The sequence below is a fragment of the Scomber scombrus genome, chromosome 2 (genome assembly GCF_963691925.1).
Source record: "Scomber scombrus chromosome 2, fScoSco1.1, whole genome shotgun sequence".
NCBI classification, from domain to species: Eukaryota; Metazoa; Chordata; class Actinopteri; order Scombriformes; family Scombridae; genus Scomber; species Scomber scombrus.
Window position 1 is genome coordinate 20,864,774 of NC_084971.1, and position 24,115 is coordinate 20,888,888.

At 37.9% G+C, this 24,115-nt stretch overlaps 1 protein-coding gene across 1 annotated transcript; it reads right to left on the reverse strand.

Annotated features, from left to right (window-relative positions):
* Positions 1 to 1,757: 1,757 nt before the first annotated feature.
* Positions 1,758 to 23,434, reverse strand: suclg1 (succinate-CoA ligase GDP/ADP-forming subunit alph). The gene is made up of 9 exons (XM_062432932.1): positions 23,346 to 23,434; positions 20,887 to 20,987; positions 16,924 to 17,040; positions 16,422 to 16,634; positions 15,527 to 15,584; positions 14,843 to 14,926; positions 10,763 to 10,914; positions 6,261 to 6,449; positions 1,758 to 2,184 (listed from the first exon to the last, which is right to left on the reverse strand). Exons 1-9 carry the CDS (start codon positions 23,377 to 23,379, stop codon positions 2,158 to 2,160), a joined length of 975 nt encoding a protein of 324 aa, XP_062288916.1. The 5' UTR covers positions 23,380 to 23,434; the 3' UTR covers positions 1,758 to 2,157.
* Positions 23,435 to 24,115: the final 681 nt, after the last annotated feature.

Consider the following 24,115-nt stretch of genomic DNA (forward strand, 5'->3'; position numbering starts at 1 on the left):
TTTGAGGATTAATACAGAGGCTTGTCAACCCTAGGCGACTTTAGATTTATTTTTCTGTCAAATACCTGCAATTGAATAAAAAGTCTCATTGATTGATTCATTCTTTAAATTTGAAGATGACCAGGGAAATAGGTGAACATATTCAGGTACTTCTTTAGAGTATGGTATTCTGTTCTTATAACCCAGCATACAATTGACTTGACAAGACTTCCATCACCAACACTGTACAATGGCCCACTTGCAAAGAAATGCAGAACCAAGCAGACGGACTGAACAGTGGTCAAGGCTGGGCTACAGTGAGTGGGCTTCCTCATGTGTGGTTCCAGACAACCGGATATGTAAACTATGCTGGGCCTACTGAACCTGTACCTCTCCCTTTCCTCATCGAGGAAGCCTGGTGGTTTATTTCTGTCCTTGAAGACCCTTGGGGCTTGGTAGTGTGACCACTGTGTAGAATCTGAACACCTTCATCCACAGGGTTGTTGACGAATAGACGTGCCATAGTTGGTTATAACGGGTCTTTAGATGCATTGCTCACAGCATATTACTATGTTAATAAACCTAGTGGCTTTTGAAAACAGTGAAATTGTTGGGACATTCTTCACTTTATTTTTTTATTAATATGTTCTATGTGCTAAAGTAATGCAATGTAAATTCATGTTTTTTTTTTGGAAAAAGGTCTGAACTTATGTTTCTGAACACAGAGATGGCAAAAGTGATGCAAGCATGAAAGGACATTCTTTTGGGATTCTGTTACCACCTGTTGGAAATTTTTTGAAACACAGCTAAATTAGGCTTGGCAGTTCACCAACTACAGAGCAGGCTAGCTCAGTGGTATACGTTGCCTTGGTTACTGATCAGGCAATCCTATAAGCCACAGTAATGAAACGAAACTCTCACTTAAATTAGCCAGACTTGTCAAAATAAGCCAGGATATTCCTTTATCTGCCTTGATGGAATAGGGCTCAGGTCTCCCTTGAAAAAGATTTAATCTCAATGAGACTTTCTATCTGGTTAGATAAAGGGGAAAAAAGAAAGAAAAAGTTCATATATATCATAACTGTGGAGCAGTTTATACTCTGAAACAGGAGCATTAAATAAGTGTGGATGAGGCAACAGAAGTTAATAAGCTACATTAGCTTTCACCATTTTGGGCTCACTGTCACTCTCTCCATTTCCTCAGCACTTGTTAGTTAGCTTGCCATTGAGTCAACGGCTAATTTACAGCTCCAAGTTCACCAAAGCTGCAACATGTGTCCTAATTTACTTGTCCCCAGTGAGCAAAGTCCAAAGACAGCAGAACAAAATGTATTAACTTAAAAGTAATTGCCTATCACTCAAATTATAAATGCACAACTAAAACGATACAATTGTGCTATTACAGCATTTGCTATACGCTATAATAATGTCAATTAACATACTGAGAAAATAGACTTGGAACATTTTCAGGAGTTGATCGTCTTAACGTTAAGATTTTTGGTATAAAAGCTATATTCATCTGAAGTCCTTACCTGGCTATGGATTCTATAGTGTAAATAGAAAATGTGACTGGCATAGAACAGACACAGACTGTAATGAATAGCTTTTAAACCTAATGCACACTCAATATGTAACGTTTGCCTGTTCTCTTACATATGTGACATTTTATGCTCCTTCCTGGAAAAAGATACTGCTCATTCTATAACAAGATAACAGTTGTTCTCTCAGACATGCCACAAGTAAATATAGACACACACACATACGCAGGAACACATCAGGAAAATGATGAGAATTTTTTCTTATTCAGGTGGACAGCCAGTGAAATAAGTGATGGAATACGTCTTACAGCAGGATTATAACAGCATGAAACCACCAAGGTTACCATGGCATCCCTCCTTTAGCTGTCAACATTATGCGATGGGAAAAAAACATCTATAATGCTTTTACATAGTGTACAATGAGTTCTTTAGGATACTATTAAGACACTAATATTTATTACTTCTTTATGTGCAAGGTACAAGTTCATGGCAGAAATTACAATATAAACACTGTATGTGCGCATTGTACTTGAAATAATCAGGGTTTACAGTTACTGCAGGGCATATCCACCTCCAGAATCAGGCTGTTCATCTCAATTTCGGGGCAGAGGGTAAAAGGTTGACTGCCTTCTCGCACAATTTACAACATCTTCCTCTTCTCAAACTCCTACAGAGACAAACATCAGAGAGGAAGAAGAAAAGGAACAATATGAAATGAAGAGTTAGACAGAAGTGAATGATTTATGCATGCAAAATTCACACAGCTCTGTTTTGGTCCTGTGTATCAGATCTGCTGTTTGGGGGGGGTGCAAAGGCAGCTCAAGCTTTGGAGAGCCTGTTGTTTTTCCTGGAGTGCAAATCATGTAGCGCGTACATGTCAGTGAGTTCCAGTCGTCAACATTAAAACAGCTCACTTTCTGTGATTGATAGCGACAACACATCTGCAAAAATCTGATTTATGTGAGGTTATAGTTGCTGTGTTTATCAGCAGAGTCCAACCATGAGACTATAAATGAGAAAGCATTATGTTAGCCATTAAAAAGGATGTAGCTATTTACATATTCAATTTGGAAAATATCACACAAACCGTAGGATGATAGAATATGTCGTTCCCTGAGAATTTCCCATTTCATAGGGGGAAAGTAACTTAATGCAAATGTCATTTATCAGGTCCACAGAACACACAAGTACTCATGCACATGTTGGCCCATTCCACCGAGGCTTGTGGATACCTGAAGGTCTACTGCCACCTTGAGGAGGAAATAGGATCATGTTTCTAAAATGCTTGGGAGGCAACCTCCGACTCACTAACCTCGACTTTTGGTTAAGGACGAAAGGAATGAGGAGACATTTGGGGGGTGAGTAGATTGGGGAGTTGTGGCTGATTATTAACAGCCCTTTTAACATAATTTTTGCTTTAGAGATGAGGTGGAGTAGGATTCAGTGAGGTCCAGTGATTAGATTTAAAAGGCATAGCAGGACAAAAGAGAAGAGTAATGGGATGAAAAGAGTGACAAGAGAACAGGAGGAGGTGGTTGGTTGCAGACGGAAACAGACAGTTACTCAAGGGTACAAGACAAGAATGATAGCACCAGGGTAAGAGCAGAGTTGTTTGTGACAGAGGGAAAAAAACAAGACTTTTTGTGTCAGATGCCTGACAAGGCAAGTCAAGAGGAAGACGGTGGGAGTAAAATGGGGAAAGTGAAGGTTTCCACTCAAAAAAGGATAAGAAAAAATACATCTGGATTGAAATTGAGGAGGGTGGAAGAAAACATGGTGTGAATGAACAGCAAGACATTCACAAGCTAGCAAGGACAACAGTTTTGAAACACCTGGGGCCAGATGTATGATGAGTGCAGGTATTAAATATATGCCATATGCACCACCCTCAACTTTAAGTTTTGAGTTTATATATAAAAAAAAAAATCTTGAGATTAAATGTGTTTGCTTGCACACATCTGCATCCACTATGAATACGGAGCGAGCGGGATAGGATAATACTATCTGATATGATTATGAGTTCCAGATATTTTGTAAACAAGTTAAAGGTCATAATTATTGTACCGCGCATATGAATTAAGTCCTTCTTAGATAAACATATGTTTTCTGATATCTTGTCCATGCACCAGAGGCACTGAAAATTCCATCAGATATCACTGCAAGCACTGCATATTTAATTTTATTTAAAAGTACTGTATGCAGTTTTGAGTCAGTATATGAGGGTGAATAAGAATAAATGATTATTTTTAGTGAATGCTAAAATAGAAACTAAATTTGGACAAGGAGCAAAAGATCTTGTTTGATTCCTACAGTGTCAGAGTTAATAAGAAATGCAGTTTTGCTCATCAGGCATAAAACCCCCCACTTTTTAAAGGTGCACTGTGTGGGATTTTATGGCATGTGAGCGGTGAGATTGTAGATTGTAACCAACTGAATACCCTTCCAATTCCCTCTCCCTCTCCCTCCCCTTTCTAAGTGTGTAGGAGAACCTACAATGGCCTTGAAATGCTCAAAAAATGTGAAGGCCCTCTCTTGAACCAGTGTTTGGTTTGTCTATTCTGGGCTACTGTAGAAACATGGTGGTGCAACATGGCGGGCTCTGTAGAAGAGGACAGACTTCATGTAGATATAAAGAGCTCATTTTAAGGTAACGAAAACAGGGCTATTCTTTTTGATATGTTCAAGATTGTACACCCATTAAAACATACTTATGAATATTATATTTCATTTCTGACAAGTCTGTTCTACTAGATGACATAAATTCTACTACTGCACCCTTAAACCTCTTATAGCTATGAAGATATTTCAAGATTAGATATGAGATGTGCACTTGTTTTTTGTCCAGTCCTCATCCCAATTTGCCCTACTTCTTCTCTCATTGATAAAAAATAAAAATAAAAATCACATATTTTACATTGCCTGTTGCCAAAGGTTCACAACCTTGTTGTAGGTTGTATTTCTGAAAAGCTTGTTTGAGTTGCGTGTATCTGTAATTATTATAATGATGAATAATGTGAGGATGCGCTTTTATGACTTTGAGGACAAAAGCAATTTTAAACCTTGTACAATTTGAGGATGTACCACTCAGAAGTAAGAGCATTATTACTGCCCGCCATTAGACTTCTAATTTTACTGATAATCCCTCAAAATTCAACATTAATCTTGTTGATGATGCACAAACTAGCAAAAAAACATCTACTGTAGCTGCATGCATAATTCATTAATCCCTGCAAAAGTGGATACATGTGTCAACATATTTAATCAGCTGCATGTTTTCACCACTCTCATTCAGGTCAGTGGTGGAGCGCTGCCACCACCTCCTGAGTGCGGTGGCCTGCCCACACGCAACGCATTGTGTCTACTCGCTTCTCTTACGTGTTATTACTTTGATTACAGCGGTCAATAAGATTAACAGAGATGTATGAACACAACATGCAGCAAAATGAGCAGCCGCATTGTGCGTTTTTCATCATTACACGCAATGATTATGAATTAAACTTTGGGGGGAAAAAATTGTGTGTAAATCTATATTCGCGTGCAGTAGTGCCAGCAGTGGTAATGAAAGTATAGGATGATGAATGGGTGTAATACATGCTTTCACTTTTTATACATCTTGTTAACAGCGCTTCCCTACAGATAAATTGAAATAAAGAGGCAATGGTGCCAAAAGCTACTCCCAGAAAAAAAAAAAAAAAAAAAAAAAAAGAATTACTGTTCCAACTAAACCTTCTCACATTTGTAACTGCTCGATGATGAAAGATGGTGCGACAAGTGACCGGCATCACAAGACGTTTTGTTCAGAAGCCAGAGAGGTATTCTTGTAGTGTTACACTGATTATAGCCCTTCTTCGTTAATTATGCTGGGTGCCAGTTGTAATTAGCATGCTTATTCATCTATATAATAACAATGTGATCCTAATATTTATTTAGTTTATTTGTTTAATATTTCAAAATTTAAAAGTAAACTCATTTTCTACCGTTTTTGTCACTCATTTGGAAAAATCACTTTTTGTGGCTTAAAGTGACTTACATTTTTCTATTTCTGATTTCTGATGCAATATTTTGTGTTATATTTGAATCTGGCAGCAACTATCCAGGTAAAAATGTGACATTATTGAGACAAAGACTCAAGGCAGGGTTAGGAAAGATATGCAGACAGAAATGTCACAAAACAATGAAAAAAACAGATAAAAAACAAGCAGAAAACATCTGAATTCAATATGTTTTGAATTATGTTTAAAGAAAAGAAAGTGTCATTTGGAAATTATCACTTTGTGACTGACTGATAAAAGACCTTTTTCAGACATTTTATACATGCCACTGTAGGCTTTATGTATCTGTTATCATGGCTTTTTAACACACACACACACACACACACACACACACACACACACACACACACACACACACACACACACACACACACACACACACACACACACACACACACACACACACACACACACACACACAAATGATAATTACATGTTATTCAGAAATGACAGAACAATTCTCGTTGTGACTTATTCAGACATGAGACCTGTTGAACTGTCATCACATTTACATAAAACGGTGCATGTCTGAAGGGGATATTTAATGATAACTCATTTCAAGGCAAGCCTCAGAAAGAACTCTTCTAGAATACTCGGCCCTGTTCTCTTACACGCTCCAATGAAACGTTACAAGATCGCTGTTCTTTTCACCTTTGAACATGATAATATCTGCTTGGGGGAATGGACTCACCTTGAATATGGTGCTGCCAAGCTGGGCAGGAGACATGCTGACTACAACTCCGGCTGACTGCAGGGCTGCAATCTTCTCTTTGGCTCCTCCTTTTCCACCAGCGATGATAGCGCCAGCGTGGCCCATTCTACGGCCGGGAGGAGCAGTCAGCCCCGCGATGAAGGACACCACAGGCTTTGCATTAGCACCCTGGACACAGCAGAGCGGAGTAAAGAGAAAAAAAAGAAAAGACAATGTGAGCATAAAATAAGGTAAAAAGACACAGAATAGAATAAGCTCAAGGGAAAGGGTGAGGTGAGTGGGTGAGGGTTAGTGCAGTTAGCAAAGCGGATAAGAAGTACAGAGGAAGGAAGCAATACAAGGAGAGGGGGTTACAAAAATAAAGAGAATTAGTTGTCTGCACCTGCATTTTATTCATTCATTAGAAATCAAACACCCCATGTCCTCCCATTACAGAGCCCCCATGATAACAGGCTTGTCTAACCAGCCATCTCTGTCTAAGCCTGCATTATTAAAACAAAGGGTCAATCAAGCCATTTAATTGCATGGGTTGGTGTATGACCAGATAGAGGCACGGGCTCCTGCCATTTCATATCATCTCATTTCTGAGATGGTAATTAGTCATGCGGGCACTGATTAGCTCAGTGCCTGTCTATGCTGCTTGCTCATTGATGGATGTTACGTTCAACAGTTAAGATCATTTCCAAGGTGAAGAGAGCTAATATTTCATCTTCAGCAATAACATCATAACCAGAGAGAGGGGTTGACTGTGTGTGTGTGTGCATGTACAGCGGCTAATATTTCATACTTAAGAATAACAATATAATTGTGGAGGACAGCCTTCTGCATGCACGCACACACACACACACACACATATACACGTTTACTTAGGTCATTTGTGGGGACACCACATTCGTTTCCTGGAGACTTATCCTAACCCTAACCATAACCACTGACTCAAAAATATGCTTTTTTCCCAAATGGGGGACTAAGCTTTTGTCCCAGACTGGACACACTGTCCCCAATTAACTTGTCTTTAGTCTGACATGTGTCCCTGAAAGTAGGATAAGTCAGACCCCCACACACACACACACACACACACACACACACACACACACACACACACACACACACACACACACACACACACACACACACACACACACACACACACACACACACACACACACACACACACAGAGTCTTGGGAATTCCATGGAGGCCGTGGATCATCTGGCAGGCTGCTTTCACAGAGCGAATTGGGCGTGTTCAACAGCAAAAGCAACGTAGTGGAGATCCTTCAAAGACGCCCACCTCTACTGCCATTTCTGCTCCAAATTCAAACCTGACACTGGCAAGAACAAGATGGTTGCCACTAATATAAACTGCAAATGACTTTAGGTAATTAAGACTAGCAAGACGTATATCTTCCAGGGAGATGTTTAGGACCTTGGCTAAAGATGCATCGCTAATTACACATTAACACTTCATTGGATAACAGGAAAATGAAGAAAGATGATATATATCACTTCAAAGTACTCTAAATATGTTACAAGCATCTGTTGCATGTGCTAAAAAATGCAAGTCTGAAACAAATTAGCACCTAACGCCACTTAGTGTTGGAAGTCAAATCACATTATTAATAAACAAACAGCCCTCATGTGAATCAAGTCTTAAATCTACCTCAAATGAAAGAGGTTTAATTACACTATTAATCCCTGCCCCCTTGATACTAAGTGCTAACAATGCATACAAGAAGGGGAGTCGTGCTACCGTTCCCTTTACCTGTCTTTTGTCTTCCACTGTTAGCAGTTCAGATATATTACCTTAATTATGAGACCAATGGGGTGTTTCCAGCACCTTGGTGTGTCAACATGACTGGAGGAGGGCTTTGTTCTATGAACACAGAACAGCGTGCTCCAAGGTGAGGAATTGTATTCATGAGCTTAAAAAGCCAAACTGAGACAATACACATGACAGGTAGGTATCAATAAAACTGGCAACCTCAGTCTTCCTTCAGACTACAACCTGCACTGCTTTGCAGTCTTGTTCCACAGAATTACAGCAGGTTTAGATAAGCTCAATGGAAATGGGCAGCTGGTCTAAAAGTCAAGCAAAAGGCTGAAATTAGAAAAAAGCAAACCGCCACGGTAGCTTAGGTGCCAAATTCTTTGACCTACTTGATATGCATGAAGGAAATTGTAATATGCTTATTCTGTTTAAAACCTGTGTACGACTTCAGAAATCCTGCGAAACTGCTGCAGTGATTGGCAGACCTTTGATACAGGTGACTTTTAAGACCATACGATGTTGGCAAAGCATGGCAGACACTGATGAAGACTGAACTTTGAAATATGTCCTGCATCATAAAGTCTGACAGCAGAACCTAGTGGGATGTATGAGGTTGTTTTTTCAAATTTTACAGAATTAAGGCGTCGATAGATAAACAGTCTACAGTAACTCGACTGGAACACTGATGGATACTTGAATCAATACTTCTTCCGTTTTTTGCTAACCCTGTCCTTCTCAAATAGCAGTTCAATATATTTAATGTTGCATGACACAAATCAATCACGACCCTGGACTTCATTTTACTGAGCATTTGATACATAATGTGTTCCCATGTGGCTGAATCTGTCAAGCTAATGTGAAATGCAGTGTCTTAAAAAGAAAACATATTTTCTCAAATGCAAAGAGATGCGATCCCACATGAGCAGTGTTCTGCCAAAGTTAGAGCAATTTTGGTTATTTCATTTGAGAGATTTCTGTTTTTGCTGTTTTTGTCGGCACCCTCTCACTGTTATGAAGTGGTCAGCACTCAGTTGGAAACAAGTGAAGTCACATACTTGTGAGCCAAAAATAAAAAATCAGCAATATCTGATGGCAGTTGGTGAATAGCCTGATAATCAGACTGAAGTGCCATTTTGCCTCACATCATTTATTCAGATTGACATTGTGCTATGTTTCATAAATGTAATTAAATGGCTACATAGGAAAATAATGTCTCCATTCTATATTAAACCTACAACGGTCTGGTTAGCCAAGTGTTTCTCCAACTAGTGGAAATAACCATCAATGAGCTCAACAACAGACTTATTCACTGAACAAATCGGAGATGAAGGCAATTATGCTAAAGAGGAACACTGGTTTGAAATCAAGTGTTAAGGGGCTTCAAAAGTCACATAAATGGTGATAATAACAATGATTATGATAATAATGACCACAAAAACGACTTCAATTTGTAATCATAACAGCCCATTTGTTCTTCTTCCACTGTTCATTCTCTAAGTACAGAGTTCGATCATGCATGACTATACAACATGTTGACTGATTTCTCTTCTCTTCTCACCAATTAAAAGCAAGAAATGCATTTGACAGATCACATATTCAAAGGTTTCTCTTTACAATGGATCAATGTGCCAACTGGTTAAATCTTTTTGATTCTCAGAGAACAGAAATAATCTATAATGAAGATTATATCTTCAGTTTTTTGTAATATCTATTTTTTGAGAGAGTTTCCTGAGGTCATCTAGCGCTCCTTTCCAGCAGCACTGTGACTTGAATTTGAATGCATTCAAATCAAACAAAGTTAAGTTTGAAAGTAAAAACAATATCTCCGGACTCTCGAGCTTTCTTTGTGCCATTCTTAACGATAAAAACACGGTCTGAGTACATCATTTCATGTACTGAACAATGTTCTACACAACTGACTTTCAACAGAAGATTTGCTCCGCTGGGGTTTTTCATGCATGCGTTTCATTTGAACTGTCCCCCGCTGTCAACACTTTGGGTGATTGGGTGGGGGTGGGTGTGGGACATGAGAGGTGGTGGTAGTGGGGTGTTGGTACTTTATTTGTTGAGGGAGAGAAGTTATTCTCCTGAGACGTCAGCAGGAGATTTGCATGCATTAGAGCAGCCGAGGGCAAATCAAATCCATTTCTCAGCTCGGGAGCAACATAGGCACGCGCACATACACAGAAACAAACACATACACACTGAAGAATTAACTGAATAGAAGTCATCTGCGAGGAGTGAAATGCCAAGTACAGGGCTGTCGAAGTTCAAAATGTCAATTACAAGTTCTCCGGGACTTGGCTGATTGAACCCATCATCACCTCACCGCTCTTTATCACATGTGGGCATCACAAAAGGCTCGTCAACACTGCAGGTTTCGAGAACATGCCCTATGAATCCTACCTTCATCCCATCTGTCTCTCTTTATCATGCAAATTACAAGGACATTGAAAATGAAAAGAGAAAGCTCAAGGCTGCAATAACAAAGAAACAAGCTTCCACAGCTCCACCTTGTTCTTGACGCATGACGGTTCTCAGTGTTCACTATAGCTGATATATTTGGAAGGGGTATGACTAAGAGCTAACTTAGAGATGGAAACAATTTTTTATATGAACAGCTATATCTGGAGAGGTTGAAGTGATGTAATAGGTGATATTACAAGGAGAGTGATAGAAAATAATGGGTGTCCAGTGTGTTATTTCCTTACAGAGTTGTGCTGTTTCAGGTACTCTGCTGCATTCTCCTCGGCATTGCCTCCAATCTCTCCAATAAGGATGATGCCCTCTGTCTTAGGATCCTGCAGAAACACCTCCAGGCAGTCTATGAAGTTTGTACCGTTGAATGGATCCCCACCGATACCTTACAGGAGACAAAGCAAACACTTATTGTACACTCAAGTCCCTCACAGGGTAATTCCAGTGAATATTTGAGGATTGCTTGGCTGTTCAGATTGAGGGTGGAATAACAATCAGGTGAAGCCTAACATGATGCCTGATCATCCTAAAAGCACTGAGATTATTCACTGTTGTTCATTGGGGTTGCCTGAAACCATTTTGCACCGCCTGAATCGTTGCTAAATGTTACTAAATGGATCTACTTTCAGCAGCATTTTTATGTATTCCACATCTCAACTTTTATTCCATTTTACTGAAGATTTCAAGCTTTTCTTTCATCGAACAGTGTCCTGACTTCCACATTATTAGAAACATACTTACAGTGGCTTCACAAATATTTAGACCTCTTAACTTTTTGCCCACTTTGCCACTGAGAGAGGTCTTTTTATAATGTGTAATACATTTGCAATTTTTTTTTTTATTCTAATATGTTCTTTTTGCTTTTGACATTGGGGGTTATTGAGTGTACAATTAAATTGTCAGTTCTAAACCAGCCGTGGCTGCCTTTGGAACCACTTGGGGCAGTGGAAAAAAGATGAAAAAACAACACTGACATCCTGCAGATACAGAGAAACATTAGTGTTTAATTGGAATTGTGGTGATGTCCACCAGGTGAAGCTTTAGCATTTCATGAGAAATGTCTAACTGAACTTTGGTTTTAGGAACAGCATTTCTTAATTTTTACGTCACGAGCGACTTACTTGGCTCACTTTGTTTGATGTAAAGTGTCCCAAACCATGTTTAACTCTGCATGCCAGTTTAAAGTTTCCTTTCATATCAAAGAGATGACAATGAACATAACTCAAGAAGGTTATCCAAATCACTAGTGATAATGATTTTATAAAATCATTTCCACCGAAAATTACTACGTGCTCGATAAAAGCATGAGCAAACTTCCACAAGAAAAATCTTCACAGACAAAATGTCACCTAAATTTATATTCATACCATTAAAAACCTGGCAACACCAAGAAGAAAAATGACATGAATAATAATCAAAGAAAACCACATTACCAGCAACACAGATGACCGTGATATTAAATATTGTATTAACTGTAATTTGCTGTAGCCCCTAGGTCATACTGAGACTTAAGAAGTCCCTAAAATAACTACCAATAAACTTCCTTAATGAACTCTACAATATTTAATACTGTTGCAGCACTGGCTTTATGAAGTCTGTCTGGAGGACACTCCATAATTAAAATGTCTAAATAATAATGAAGCCAAGTTGTTTTTCAGTTCATTTGGGTGTCCAACCAGCCCTCTCGCACAGATTGTCTGGCGGCAGATAAGTTGACCAAAAGGATTTGTGTTTATAAAAGTGGTTACAGTTAATCTTATTTGTGGTGGCGCCAAAATGTAACCGAGTTTGGCATCTTAATATTTTCACAGTAGTGCTGGGCAGTAAACCGATTCATCTGGTATATCGGTTTTAAGTTCTCGTACAATGTGAATGTTTTATATACCGCCATGCTGGTAACGAGCTTAAATAATTGTGGTTACTGTTCAATGGGCAGCAAAATATATAATCGCAGCAAAACTTGCTACGGTTGGGGCAAGCTGTGTAGATTATACTGAGAGGGGAACTCTATTAACATTTTAAGTTTAACACAAAAATGAATAAACCTTTTGTATCACTAATAATTGTACATTTACAAAATGACACTGGTGAACGGCATGCTGGGTACAAATAGATAGTTAGCCACCTGGCTTCGTTATTGAGATTCCAACGATTCAGATTGAGATTCGGGCAAATGGGGTTTTGGGTATAATAATCATCGGAGCAACCTTGTCAGCTTCCTACTGCTTTTGAAATAAACACGATTTTTACAGGAAACCCTTCAAACATTTCTTTGTGAGTCTGAATGAAAGTTAAAACAGGAACTAGCCACCTGTTGCAGCATCATGGATGAACTACTACTATCTGTGGCAGCGGTTTGTTTTGTCTTAGGCTGTTGATATCTTAGCGCCTGTTCATGCTAGAAAAGTAGTTACTTAGTGGATGAAATAAAATAGTTCATGTCTGCAAGTTTCCAAATTGCAAGGATAAAAAGACGAGATTGTCTATCTGAGCTGACTTCATGGACTTCTGCTGGATGATAGAGATGTATATACTGTAATCCCTCACACAATTGTAATCACATTTTTCTTAAAGTGTGGAGCTGCACATTTGATCCAACTAGCCTTGCTCTTTTCTTCCAGTTGATGTTGTGGAGGTGAAATAATTTCCAGGACAACAATGTTCATATACGCTCTAAATCCCTGTGTAGTAGTTACACAGCTTGGATTACTTAACCTGATGCACCAGATGGTTTGTTACTCAGAAACATCTGATAAGACGTCCTTGGAAACTGTTTGGAAAAGGGTGGGCACTTGAAAACAAACAAAAAAAACCAAAACGTTGCAGGTTATTGGATGAACCATCTGTCCATCACCATGTATCACTGCCTTACCTTGTGAGGCAGCTGGATTTGCAAGAACACAAGATAATGTGATAATCCTCAAAGGGCGCCGATTGGTCCGAACCACCAGTGGTTCAAACACAAGTGCATAAGTGGAAACCTGACAAGATGGATTCTCGTGTGATCTTGTGATCTTGTGAATCCAGTTGCTTCTAGATTTTCAGAGTCTGGCACTAACGGATCCGACTGTAGAAAAACTTTTCCTCTTTCACTCTTCAGCAGGTTCTCTGATGTAACATTACTGTACTCTCCTTACTGTCCTGTAGCCTTTCTCCCTCCATTCTTTGTTTTTCAGTTGTTTTATTTCCTCTCTGTGCACTCGGCTTTACTCAAATAAATATGCCTGGCCATTCAAAGTGAAATGACTCATGATCATGTTCATAATAGCCCGTGGGATAATCTGTCATTGCGTTTATGTTTTTTTTAGTTTCCTTACATCCTAACTGCAGTGAAAGGCAGCCTCATACATGTAAACAAACTGCCGTACGTGGATGAATATGTGGGTTGTTTTGGAAGCGATTCTTGTAAACTGTATGTACTTATGATAGTAGAATAAGCCACTATTAACCTATATAAAGGCCCAGTCATGGGAGGAAAAAAAAAAAATGTGACACACTATGATATAAATTATAGGTCATACTTCCAAGCATGACATCACAGTATGTCTAGATGTTCTGATATTCTCAGTGTATACAGCTGCATCCAGAGAACAGAGCGGTCAACTGATCATTTCACTCCGATCAATAAATTAAGATGTTAGTTGAGGAAATGTCTGAAGACAGCAAAAATAACATTACTCCATATTATGTGGAGTTGATTTTTAAAGAAATCAGTAATTAGTGAAAAAAGGCTGTGGGGCAATAACAGGATGAGCAGGTACTGATAAATTCAGTTCTTTACTTGATATTTTGAAAACACCTACACTGCTTCAGCTTGTGTTTACATTATGGCCGTGTTTGCAGCAACACTGGCAACAACGACTACAACAAACTCAAATTCAATGAACTGAAAAAGAAGAGGAAGGTAAAAGGCATTTATACAATAAATGCTTCATGGAATGTTTGAATGGCTTTTTTCTTAAAGGGAACTGAAGAACAGTTGCTTGGATTCACAGAATATTTTAACGCTAACACGGTCATTGAGTTTTCATCCCCTCCGTTTAAATTTTAATTCAAGTTTTACTCCAAGGGCTTTATTCAGATTTAAAAAATAAATATTGTGCGGTCATGGAGCAGAGGGTTAGACATTTGAAATAGGCATTTCAAGTTTCTACTTTGCATTTGAGCGTCAGATTTAAGAGACAGTCAGGTAAGATGTTCATGCAAGGTCTAATATCTAGTGTCTCAGTGTAGAATAAGTAGCAGCCTTTTCTGAGAGCCATGACCATGTGCTAAATTTAAATTCAATATGCCACAGGTCAATGGTAGCTTACCAATGCAGAGTGACTGGCCCAGGCCAACTTGTGTAGTTTGGTGCACAGCTTCATAGGTCAGGGTGCCTGATCTGGACACAATGCCTGAAACAGAGATTAAGAAATCATTTTATGTCATTTCTGTCAAAACACAACTAAAACACTGCCTCAATCAAGGGTTATACACTGACATAAAATGCAGTTGTCCTTTTCTGTCTTGCTGTGACTCATTACAACAGCAAAAACAGAAGCTCAGTAACAGCTGTTCTGTCTATGCTCTGGGAATGATGGCAGTCGATTTACTATAGAACATACTTCCTGTAAAGGTTCACTGGCCAGCAGCAGCACATGCAGCTTATCAGGCTGTCAACAACAGAAGCTCCATCTAAGATTTAAGTACAGAGCTGTAAAAAAGTTTAATTTGCAAAGTAAGGCATTAGTATGAATACATTTTCTTTTCTTTCACTTCATTCTTCGGTTATTTGGAGACAAGAAAAGTTGCTGGAGAAACCTGAGTCAGCAGGTGAATTTCTTAAAGACACATTTTATGTATTCTCTCATGAAATAGCTCATAATTTAAATATAAAGTTTTGAATTTCTTATCAGGTGAAAATTAAACTTTTAGCAAATCTAAAATAAGTGGTTCCATTTCAAGTCTGTATTACAAATTATAATAAATTCTAAAAGCGATAAGGGAAATCTTACCAATCCTTCCTTTCTTGTGAATGTGGCCTGGCATGATTCCAATTTTGCATTCACCAGGCTGCAAATAAAAGTTTAAAAGTTTTCAGTGACATCAATTCATCATAAGATGCATACAAACTTTTGCTTGATATCACTGGAAATATTCTTGACACTCATTACATAAGTTTAAACTCAGCATCCGATCAAGTTAAGTTTGAGAAAAAGACTTAATATATTCTTGGTTTCAATGCCATAAGCTCATTGTTAATAAACCGTAACAGAGTTAATGAATATGCACTACACAAATTCTCATGAGAACAAAAATGTTTTCTTTGTCAGAATTCATTAAATAAAAATAAGAAATCTCTGAACACCTGATTATGCAACAGTTGTGTTGGAGGAAAATAACTGGAAAACAATAAGAAAAACTCATTCAGATGTAGTGATGAAGGTCACGCAGATCGAAACTAATAAATATTCCAACAGTAAGCAAGACGGTGTGCAGGGGTTTTTCTCATTGTTTTCTTTCTCAGAATTCTACATTTGTTTTACTTTAACATCGAGAAATATGATTAATTCAAGCAAAAGAAGCAAAACTATTATTTAGAGGCAAAAAACACAAACAATCAAAATTATAAGTTAATTATGCTGCTTTAAAACTTAAGTATGACTGTCCACCATTTAAGGTCTAAAAGGAAACTGAAAATAAATGCCTAAATCTGAATTACAACCGCTCCCTTGAGAGGAAGTTTGTGCTTTCAGACTAAACCAAATAAACTAAAACATACAGTATATGCTGTTTGTGTGTGTGTGTGTGTGTGTGTGTGTGTGTGTGTGTGTGTGTGTGTGTGTGTGTGTGTGTGTGTGTGTGTGTGTGTGTCTGTGTGTGTGTGTGTCTGTGTGTGTGTATACTTACATTGATGACTCCTGGGCAGTTGGGGCCTATGAGGCGGGTGGTGCCCTGGCGCAGGAGCCTATGTTTGACTTTCACCATGTCCTGCTGGGGGATGCCCTCAGTGATGCAGACTACCAGGGGCATCTCTGCATCAATGGCCTCGATGATGGCTGCCCCCGCGAATGGAGGGGGCACATAAATCACAGTAGCATGAGCCCCTGTGCCCTGCCTTGCCTGAAGTGAGGGGAAACAAGCATTGGTGTTGGTAATGAAAATGGAAATTTTAAAACTTATGAAATACTGCCATCTAATGTTTATTTGGAAAAAAAAGTGAAAAAAACTTGTTTTTTTCCTTTACAAGCGACAGTTCTTGACAAGATTTTACAAGCAAATCTGTCAGATCCATGCCACATATTTCAGCTTTTGATATATTTTACTTGTGATTTCAAATTTCACCAGATCAGCTTCAAATGTCAACACATTTGAAAGCGGCAGCCGCAGATGGATAAGGAATCACACCTACCTCCTTGACTGAATTGAAGACTGGCAAGCCGAGATGAGTCTTACCACCCTTGCCGGGGGAAACGCCTCCAACTAACTGGGAGCCATAGTCGAGGGCCTGCTGACTGTGAAACGTTCCCTAGATGGAGAGAGGAGTCAGTGAGTGTGTGTGAGTGTGTAATGAAGTGGGGTACAGCCACTTGTATAGTGTCAACCATGAGATATCATTCCAGACAGAGAAGAAGGAGAAAATATGCTGCCATCCAGGATTAATCACCTGTGCTGAGCAAAGGGATGGATACAGAAGTGAGGCTGAGTTCTTCTGGGGATTCAGGTACTGGTAAATATATTCAATGAGAGGGAATTGAAATGTTCCTGACAAATGAATAATGATGTAAACTTAGTTTAATCTCCTTGCAGAACTGTTGAAAAACAAATCAAAAGAGGCTTTGGATATTCTTCAACAGACTGTAAAATTTCTCTCACGAGAAGAAATATTTCAAATGCCGTCACTCTTATGTAGTCTAAAGGTAGGCATTGATGTGTGTTTGCAGGACTGGATTAACCTGGACCTGGGCAGAAATGAGTTGTGGGCCCCTTATTGACAGGACATACAGTAGGCTCAATAACATATGTTTCCTCAACCCATTTTAACCAATATTCCAAGATTGGAAAACTACTGTGGTCCAGGTTTGCCATAATTAAGTTAGACCGTGATAATTTAGCCCAAAAATTACATTAAATTACTACAGGTTTTGCTAACTCAATTAAAAAACAATTTAGTTGCATCAGCGTAATATAAACTGGAATACTAAAATGACTGAAAATAGATTTTGATGTAGCGCCCCTTTACAAAGCAGAGCCTCAAGATCAGGTGGGAGCCAACCATACTTATCTGATATTACTGTGTTTTAGCATAATGTACAAAACATTGCAATTAATTAAATTACGATAAAGCATTTGCGATACAGACAACCATGGGTCTTCGGGGCACTTCAGGATCTGGTGTAGATGCTTGCTTTGTCTGACTGATAATCTAGCCTTGCATGCTTGTGTCAAGTTGCAAATAACATGCAGTACTCTTTTATTACACTATGGGCCTGATTTACTAAGATCCCAAATAAAGGGTACTAAATTGCGTGCACAGTGCATTAGATTGCAGGTTTTGTTTGCGTGCGTTTTGTGGGTGATCTACTAAGAATAACTACAGGTGCAACAGGGTGGAGACAGCAGTATTTAAATGAGGATTTTGTGTATCTTAATGGAGAGTTTGGACGAGCAGAAAGCCTGCAAGCGCAAAATGAAATGTGATCAGGTTCTAGTGGAAGAAGTTAAAAAATATATTGAGTTATAACAAAAACAAATATTACCAGAAATACCTGCCCTTCAAAAGGTATTATTTATAGACGCAGTTTCCATCAGAAAAATTACCTTCACGCCCCACATTGCATATTCATTTTGGCAAACGTACTAAAAGGACAGCGTGTATTATCTTGCACAGCTGATAGACGCAAGCCTCAGTGCGCTGCGTTAGTAGATCAGCTTGCACATTTTTGCACATGTTTTTACACTGTTGTACACATTGTAAAGCCCCCCCGAGGCAAATCTGTGATTGTGATATTGGGCTATATACATTGACTTGACTTAAATATTCCAAACTTTGTTCAAACATACATCATATAATTTGAATGGAGATCCCAATATTTCTAAAGAAATTATTTATGTCAGGCTGCATTTGGGAAAGTGTCTAGAAATGTATCTACAAAACATACAGAATATCTCAACTTAGAGGTGCAGTTTTGGGTTTGAATAGTTCACTCGGTTTAAACTTCAAAGCTTTATTGAAGAATGAGGAAGAACTGATACAGACTGCATATGTTAAACTACCAGACAATATACTGTAGAACTAGAATAAGATGCTTTGTTTCCGACCTTCAAGCAACTTAATGAGAAGAATATGAAAAGTGGATGTTAAGAGGTTAATATTTAATCACAAGATAAACTACACTAACTGTTATTACTTTGGTTTCATAATGCTCTAAATTTGTTACACATCTGCCTGTCAGGCTGAGTTTAAAATGAAAATAAACAACATAATTCATCAATACCACTAAAGGGAGCAGAATCTGTTTTGGGAGGTAAAATCATTTGAGTGAATCTCAGTTGTACTTTCTCAGAGCAAATTGGTGCATCAAGGCGGCCTTAATGGATTTTCATGAGAACAAATCCTATCAGTCAGTAGTCTGTTAATTATTACTGAAGATGCCGAAACAATATAGATAAAGTAGCCAAGGGTTATAACTAAAGACATAAATAAATGACCTTGCTGTAAAAATTATAACCAGCCTATTAAGAGGACTTAGAAGCTCTGCATTTTTCACAGGTGTAATCCACTCCTTCACCCTGCTAACTTTGCTGTTTTTGCTCATCATTATTATCGCAAATGTTGGGACAATAAATTTGAAAAATGGCTTGCTTATCAAGCAAGAGACACGACAATGTGCACCCAATAGCACTTGCTTCATTTCTCATCCTTTTCTAATTACCCGGAGTGTTCACTGGAACTATATTTAACAACCTTTTATTATGTTGAAGAGAAAATGGGAGATGAAAAATGGAATATGTGCAAGGACAGAGGGGGGGATATAAATCTGTAAAGTCCACGTTTCTGCCTTGTTGAACACGCTTGCCAAGATTTCTATTCTCCTTGACTGCGCATGGTGCAAAGTGAATCACCTGAGCTTTTTCATGCTCTTGGACAATTACTAGAAGGATCAACAATCTGCTGCACAAAGTTATTATTATTGACTGAAACGATGACTAAAAGGTAGACGTGGGAAAAAACTGAAGTCAAAGCAAAAATGAAAGTTTGTTTTCCCCAAAACTGCCTGAAATAATAAGGAAAAACCCTGATTCACAGGTCTTTAGGGAAAAGAAACGACTTGAGCAAACAGTTATTACTGTCCAGTGTTTACTGATCCAAGGACACGTTTCAGCATTTATCCAAAAACAAAGATGCATACTGATATACTGCTGATATATATATATATATATATATATATATATATATATATATATATATATATATATATATATATATATATATATATATATATATATATTACCAATTTTAATAAAATGGAAGAAAAAAACTAATTCTTGTCTCCAATACCAAGTCTTGATGTGAATTACAACGTTTCTCTTTAACTTCTTAAACTTAATATTAAATGTAAAATTAAGCAAAAACAAGCTGCAGGTAAAAATAGATATATTGAACGCATTTAAAGTGGATATGATGATCTTATTAGCAAGTAATTAGACATGCAGCCGATACTGAGGAACATTCATTTGTTTTTGTGTTTGTTTCCTCCCAATGAATGCAAGTCAAATATCACTTCTTCTACTTCTGATAAAAATATTTAGATCTTTAGCTGCTAAATGAGGCACTATGTTGACTGGCTAGTCACCAACTTTGCCTGCGGTTTGGTGCTGTAGAGGCACACAGTGTGCCAGAAATAATGATAGGAGAGCAGGTCAAGTAAAAGTTGCAGGCCAGAAAACCAAAACAATTAACTGTAAGACACTACAAAGTTGGGTAGAACTGAAGGGAACTACTGAGTGAGGTGATCATTTTGGATTCATCACTATGAGTGACCACAATAATAATAATAATACTAGTAATAATAATAATAATAATAATAATAATAAGTTAACATAGGAAATGTATTTGAGTCACTTTAATTAAATACTTGGACCAGAAGTACACCAATATAGATACCAAATGTAAAAATACTGTGATGTAATGAAACCTTTTATAATCTCTATTTGACTTAGTAATATGGGAAAGACAAAAATGAGGAATTATCTGTGTGTGTGTGTACAGTATGGACAAACAGAGATTTCACAACAGTTTAAAGTAACCTCATCTGATGTGAAGCAATACTAGAAAGTATTGTGCTGATGGTGACGAGTCTTGAGTACAAACCTGCTTCCCTGTGAAACCTTGGCAGATGACCTTCGTGTTCTTGTCGATGTAGAGGTTCTTTCTTGATCCTGTATAACAGTGCCTGACTCCACTCTGCTGCACTGAAGAGAGAAATTGAAAGAGAGTGACACAGGGAGACTTTAGGTGACACTTCTTCACATATGAATTGACGATATTCATAAAAACCATACAAATATAAAATACAGCAAGCACCTTGCTGAATGAAAGGGAGGACAGTATGTGTGTTGTATACATGTGTAACACTTCAGGCTCTAATAAAAGTGTGCAAATACAAAAATACATGCAGTACTTAAAAAAACACACACACACACACGTTTTGGAAAAGTAGCAATGTCTGCAAAAAATATGCAGATTCTCTTAAACATTTTAAACTAATGAAAAGCTCACTTTTCTGATTCATAGTAAAAGGCAAAGATCTCAGATGTCTTCACTTTCTTCCAAGAAATAATTCATTGGACTTTACCTGCGAACACAATCGAGTCTTCTAAGTTGTACTATAAATATGTTTAATTAACAATGATTGCTTAAGTCTATGGAGCTGTTATGTTATTAACTACAGAAGGCGACACATTAAGTCTAATTACACTGTTCTTAAGTGCTGTGATGCACTGTGTATATCTCCACAGACTATAATCCACAGAGAATGACAGCACAGTTTGTACACTGCAAGCTAAAACTTATTGCATGGATTTTATACCATATTTTGAATTTGGATAGTGCTTCAGTAGAGTGAAATGCTGCATTTTAAAATTATTCAGAGCTGCATTTATCAGTCACTTATAAATTGAAACTCTATTAAGGATTACATGTAATTTGAATAGAAATATTCACAGGGACATATCAAGAAATGTCATGCAAGTGCTGCAGATTTTATTTCAATGTTTTTACAGTCAGCATGTTCACTGTATGGTTCAGTTCAGTATAACAACTATGTTTCTGGCAGCTGCAGAAAGCTGTTTTTAAATACCAGACATATTAAGCAGTGGGGCAAATTCAGGTCAAAGCGCACTTCAAGAGGCTCTGTCAAGTTCTCCTGTGAGACAATATAAGACGACATCTGTGGGTGTTGTGTGACAAATTTTACAGGTTTAACTACAGTAGCAATGTGCCGCACAATGCACAACATCAATCTGAGAAACTATAGATAAAATAACTTGTTAGAGAGATCTTTTAATATTGTTTCAGAGGCCTTAAATCATAGCAGTATCGATTAAATTTATAGTGCAAAGACTCACTGTATAAAGCTGTAACTACTCTCTGAAGGGCTTGAGCATAAAAAGACGATTACTTACTTTGCACTAAAAAAAACAATCTGATGATTGACCACTCAACTATTACAACAGCAATTTTGTTAATTATTCAAGCAATTTATAAAGCACAAACTCCAATCATCTGCTGGTTTTATGACATCTTAGCCTTTAGAAATTTTTGGTGGCCTTATTGTTTTTTACGCCAGTTTCTTATGTTTTACAAATTAAATTATAAACTAAGCTACTGAAAGCTGCAGCTTTGTTGTAAGTTTTCCCTCACATCTTACCTTAAAGAACATATGATAGCAAACCATGACCTCTAAGAACAAAACAAGAATACATTTCCACTGACTTCCACTTTTCAGTATACTGTCCTTTGCCCTCTTTAAAAAGTTAGTAACTGTCTACAACCTGTGAAGAAGGGGGTGCTGGACATAAACTGAAATTAAAAATAATATAATTAAAGGAAGAAAGATAATTTGATGACTACCAGTGACCTTCTGTATAGTCTAGAAGATAACTGACTTTCTTTCAGAAGACTTTATTAAAAGAGTGTAACATATGTTTTTACATTAGGACAGAAGCAGATACTAACAAACTAGCAGTGTTGCTCCTCAGTGGACTGAACTTTGGTCCTCTTCAGTGCCTCACAGTCACACAACTTATCAATGAAAGTGGTCAAAGTTCAATTGCAACACTCAGTGTCCTAACAAAGTGACAGTTACTACATTAACCTTGTCTTTTTTTTAATATAAACATCTGACAACAAATGCACTCTCACAGCGCAGTCTGAAGCCACCTAATCTGCACACAGGTTGCAGACAGTAACTGAACAGATGAATTAGTTGCTCCCAAATCACAGCTAGGTGGAAAATAAAGAGAAGCAAATCGTAGAAAATCAGTTGAACAGGGTGACTGGACACGACACATTTAGTCAAGAGGCCCTGCAAGGTCAAAACATCAACACTTGGTCTGGTGTCGTGTGTACAAAAACTGACAGGAGGTTAAAGTCAGGCTGCAGCTGTACGTTAGCACAAAGCTAGCTATAGTTAGCATCCAAGAGGAGCTCTGCCTTAAAAAGCTCAGCTAATGTATAGCACAGAGCCAAGTGGGTATATTTATGTGTACAGAGAGTAAACTATCAAACAGTTTAAGTGATCAATACGAGCGTTTATCATTAATACTCACAAAGCAGCCTGGCAAACAACCTGCTATGAGACATCTTCGGTCATTCACCAATGACAACCGGAGGCTGAGGACCAGACACACGGATTTTTTGCTGACTACAAATATCGCCTTTAAATCGGCCTGCAAACATAAGCCTCATTTTTAAATGAATAACAATTACCGTATTTATTTTTCATTGTATACAGTTAGATTTTTTTTATAAACTGTGAGCGCAGCAAGTGACACACACACACACACACACACACACACACACACACACACACACACACACACACACACACACACACACAAACACACACACACACACAAACACACACACACACACACACACACACACACACACAAACACACACACACACACACACACACACACACAGGGTTTGAATTTATTTCAGGCAAATAATAGACTTTTTCATTTCACAAGGAATTCTGGGTAGTGTAGTTCTCTACAGCGTAGATGACATAAACCTTTGTCAGCACTAGAGGGCGGACTAAACACATTATTTCAGTAAATGTAATGATTCTTCAAAGATAGAGATAGAGGTAACAGGGCTATTAGTTAACGAAAATGAAAACGAAAACTAGCAGTGAAAAATAATTTCATTAACTGAAAAACAAAACAAAACAAACTACAATGAGCAACGCAAAACAAACTAAAACGAAACAGAATTGCACATAAAATCTGATTTGTTTTTGTTGTCGCAGACCACAAGCTTTTGATTTAGCTCCAGGTGATAATTACTGAGCTCTGCTGTGGATTGAGCATTACT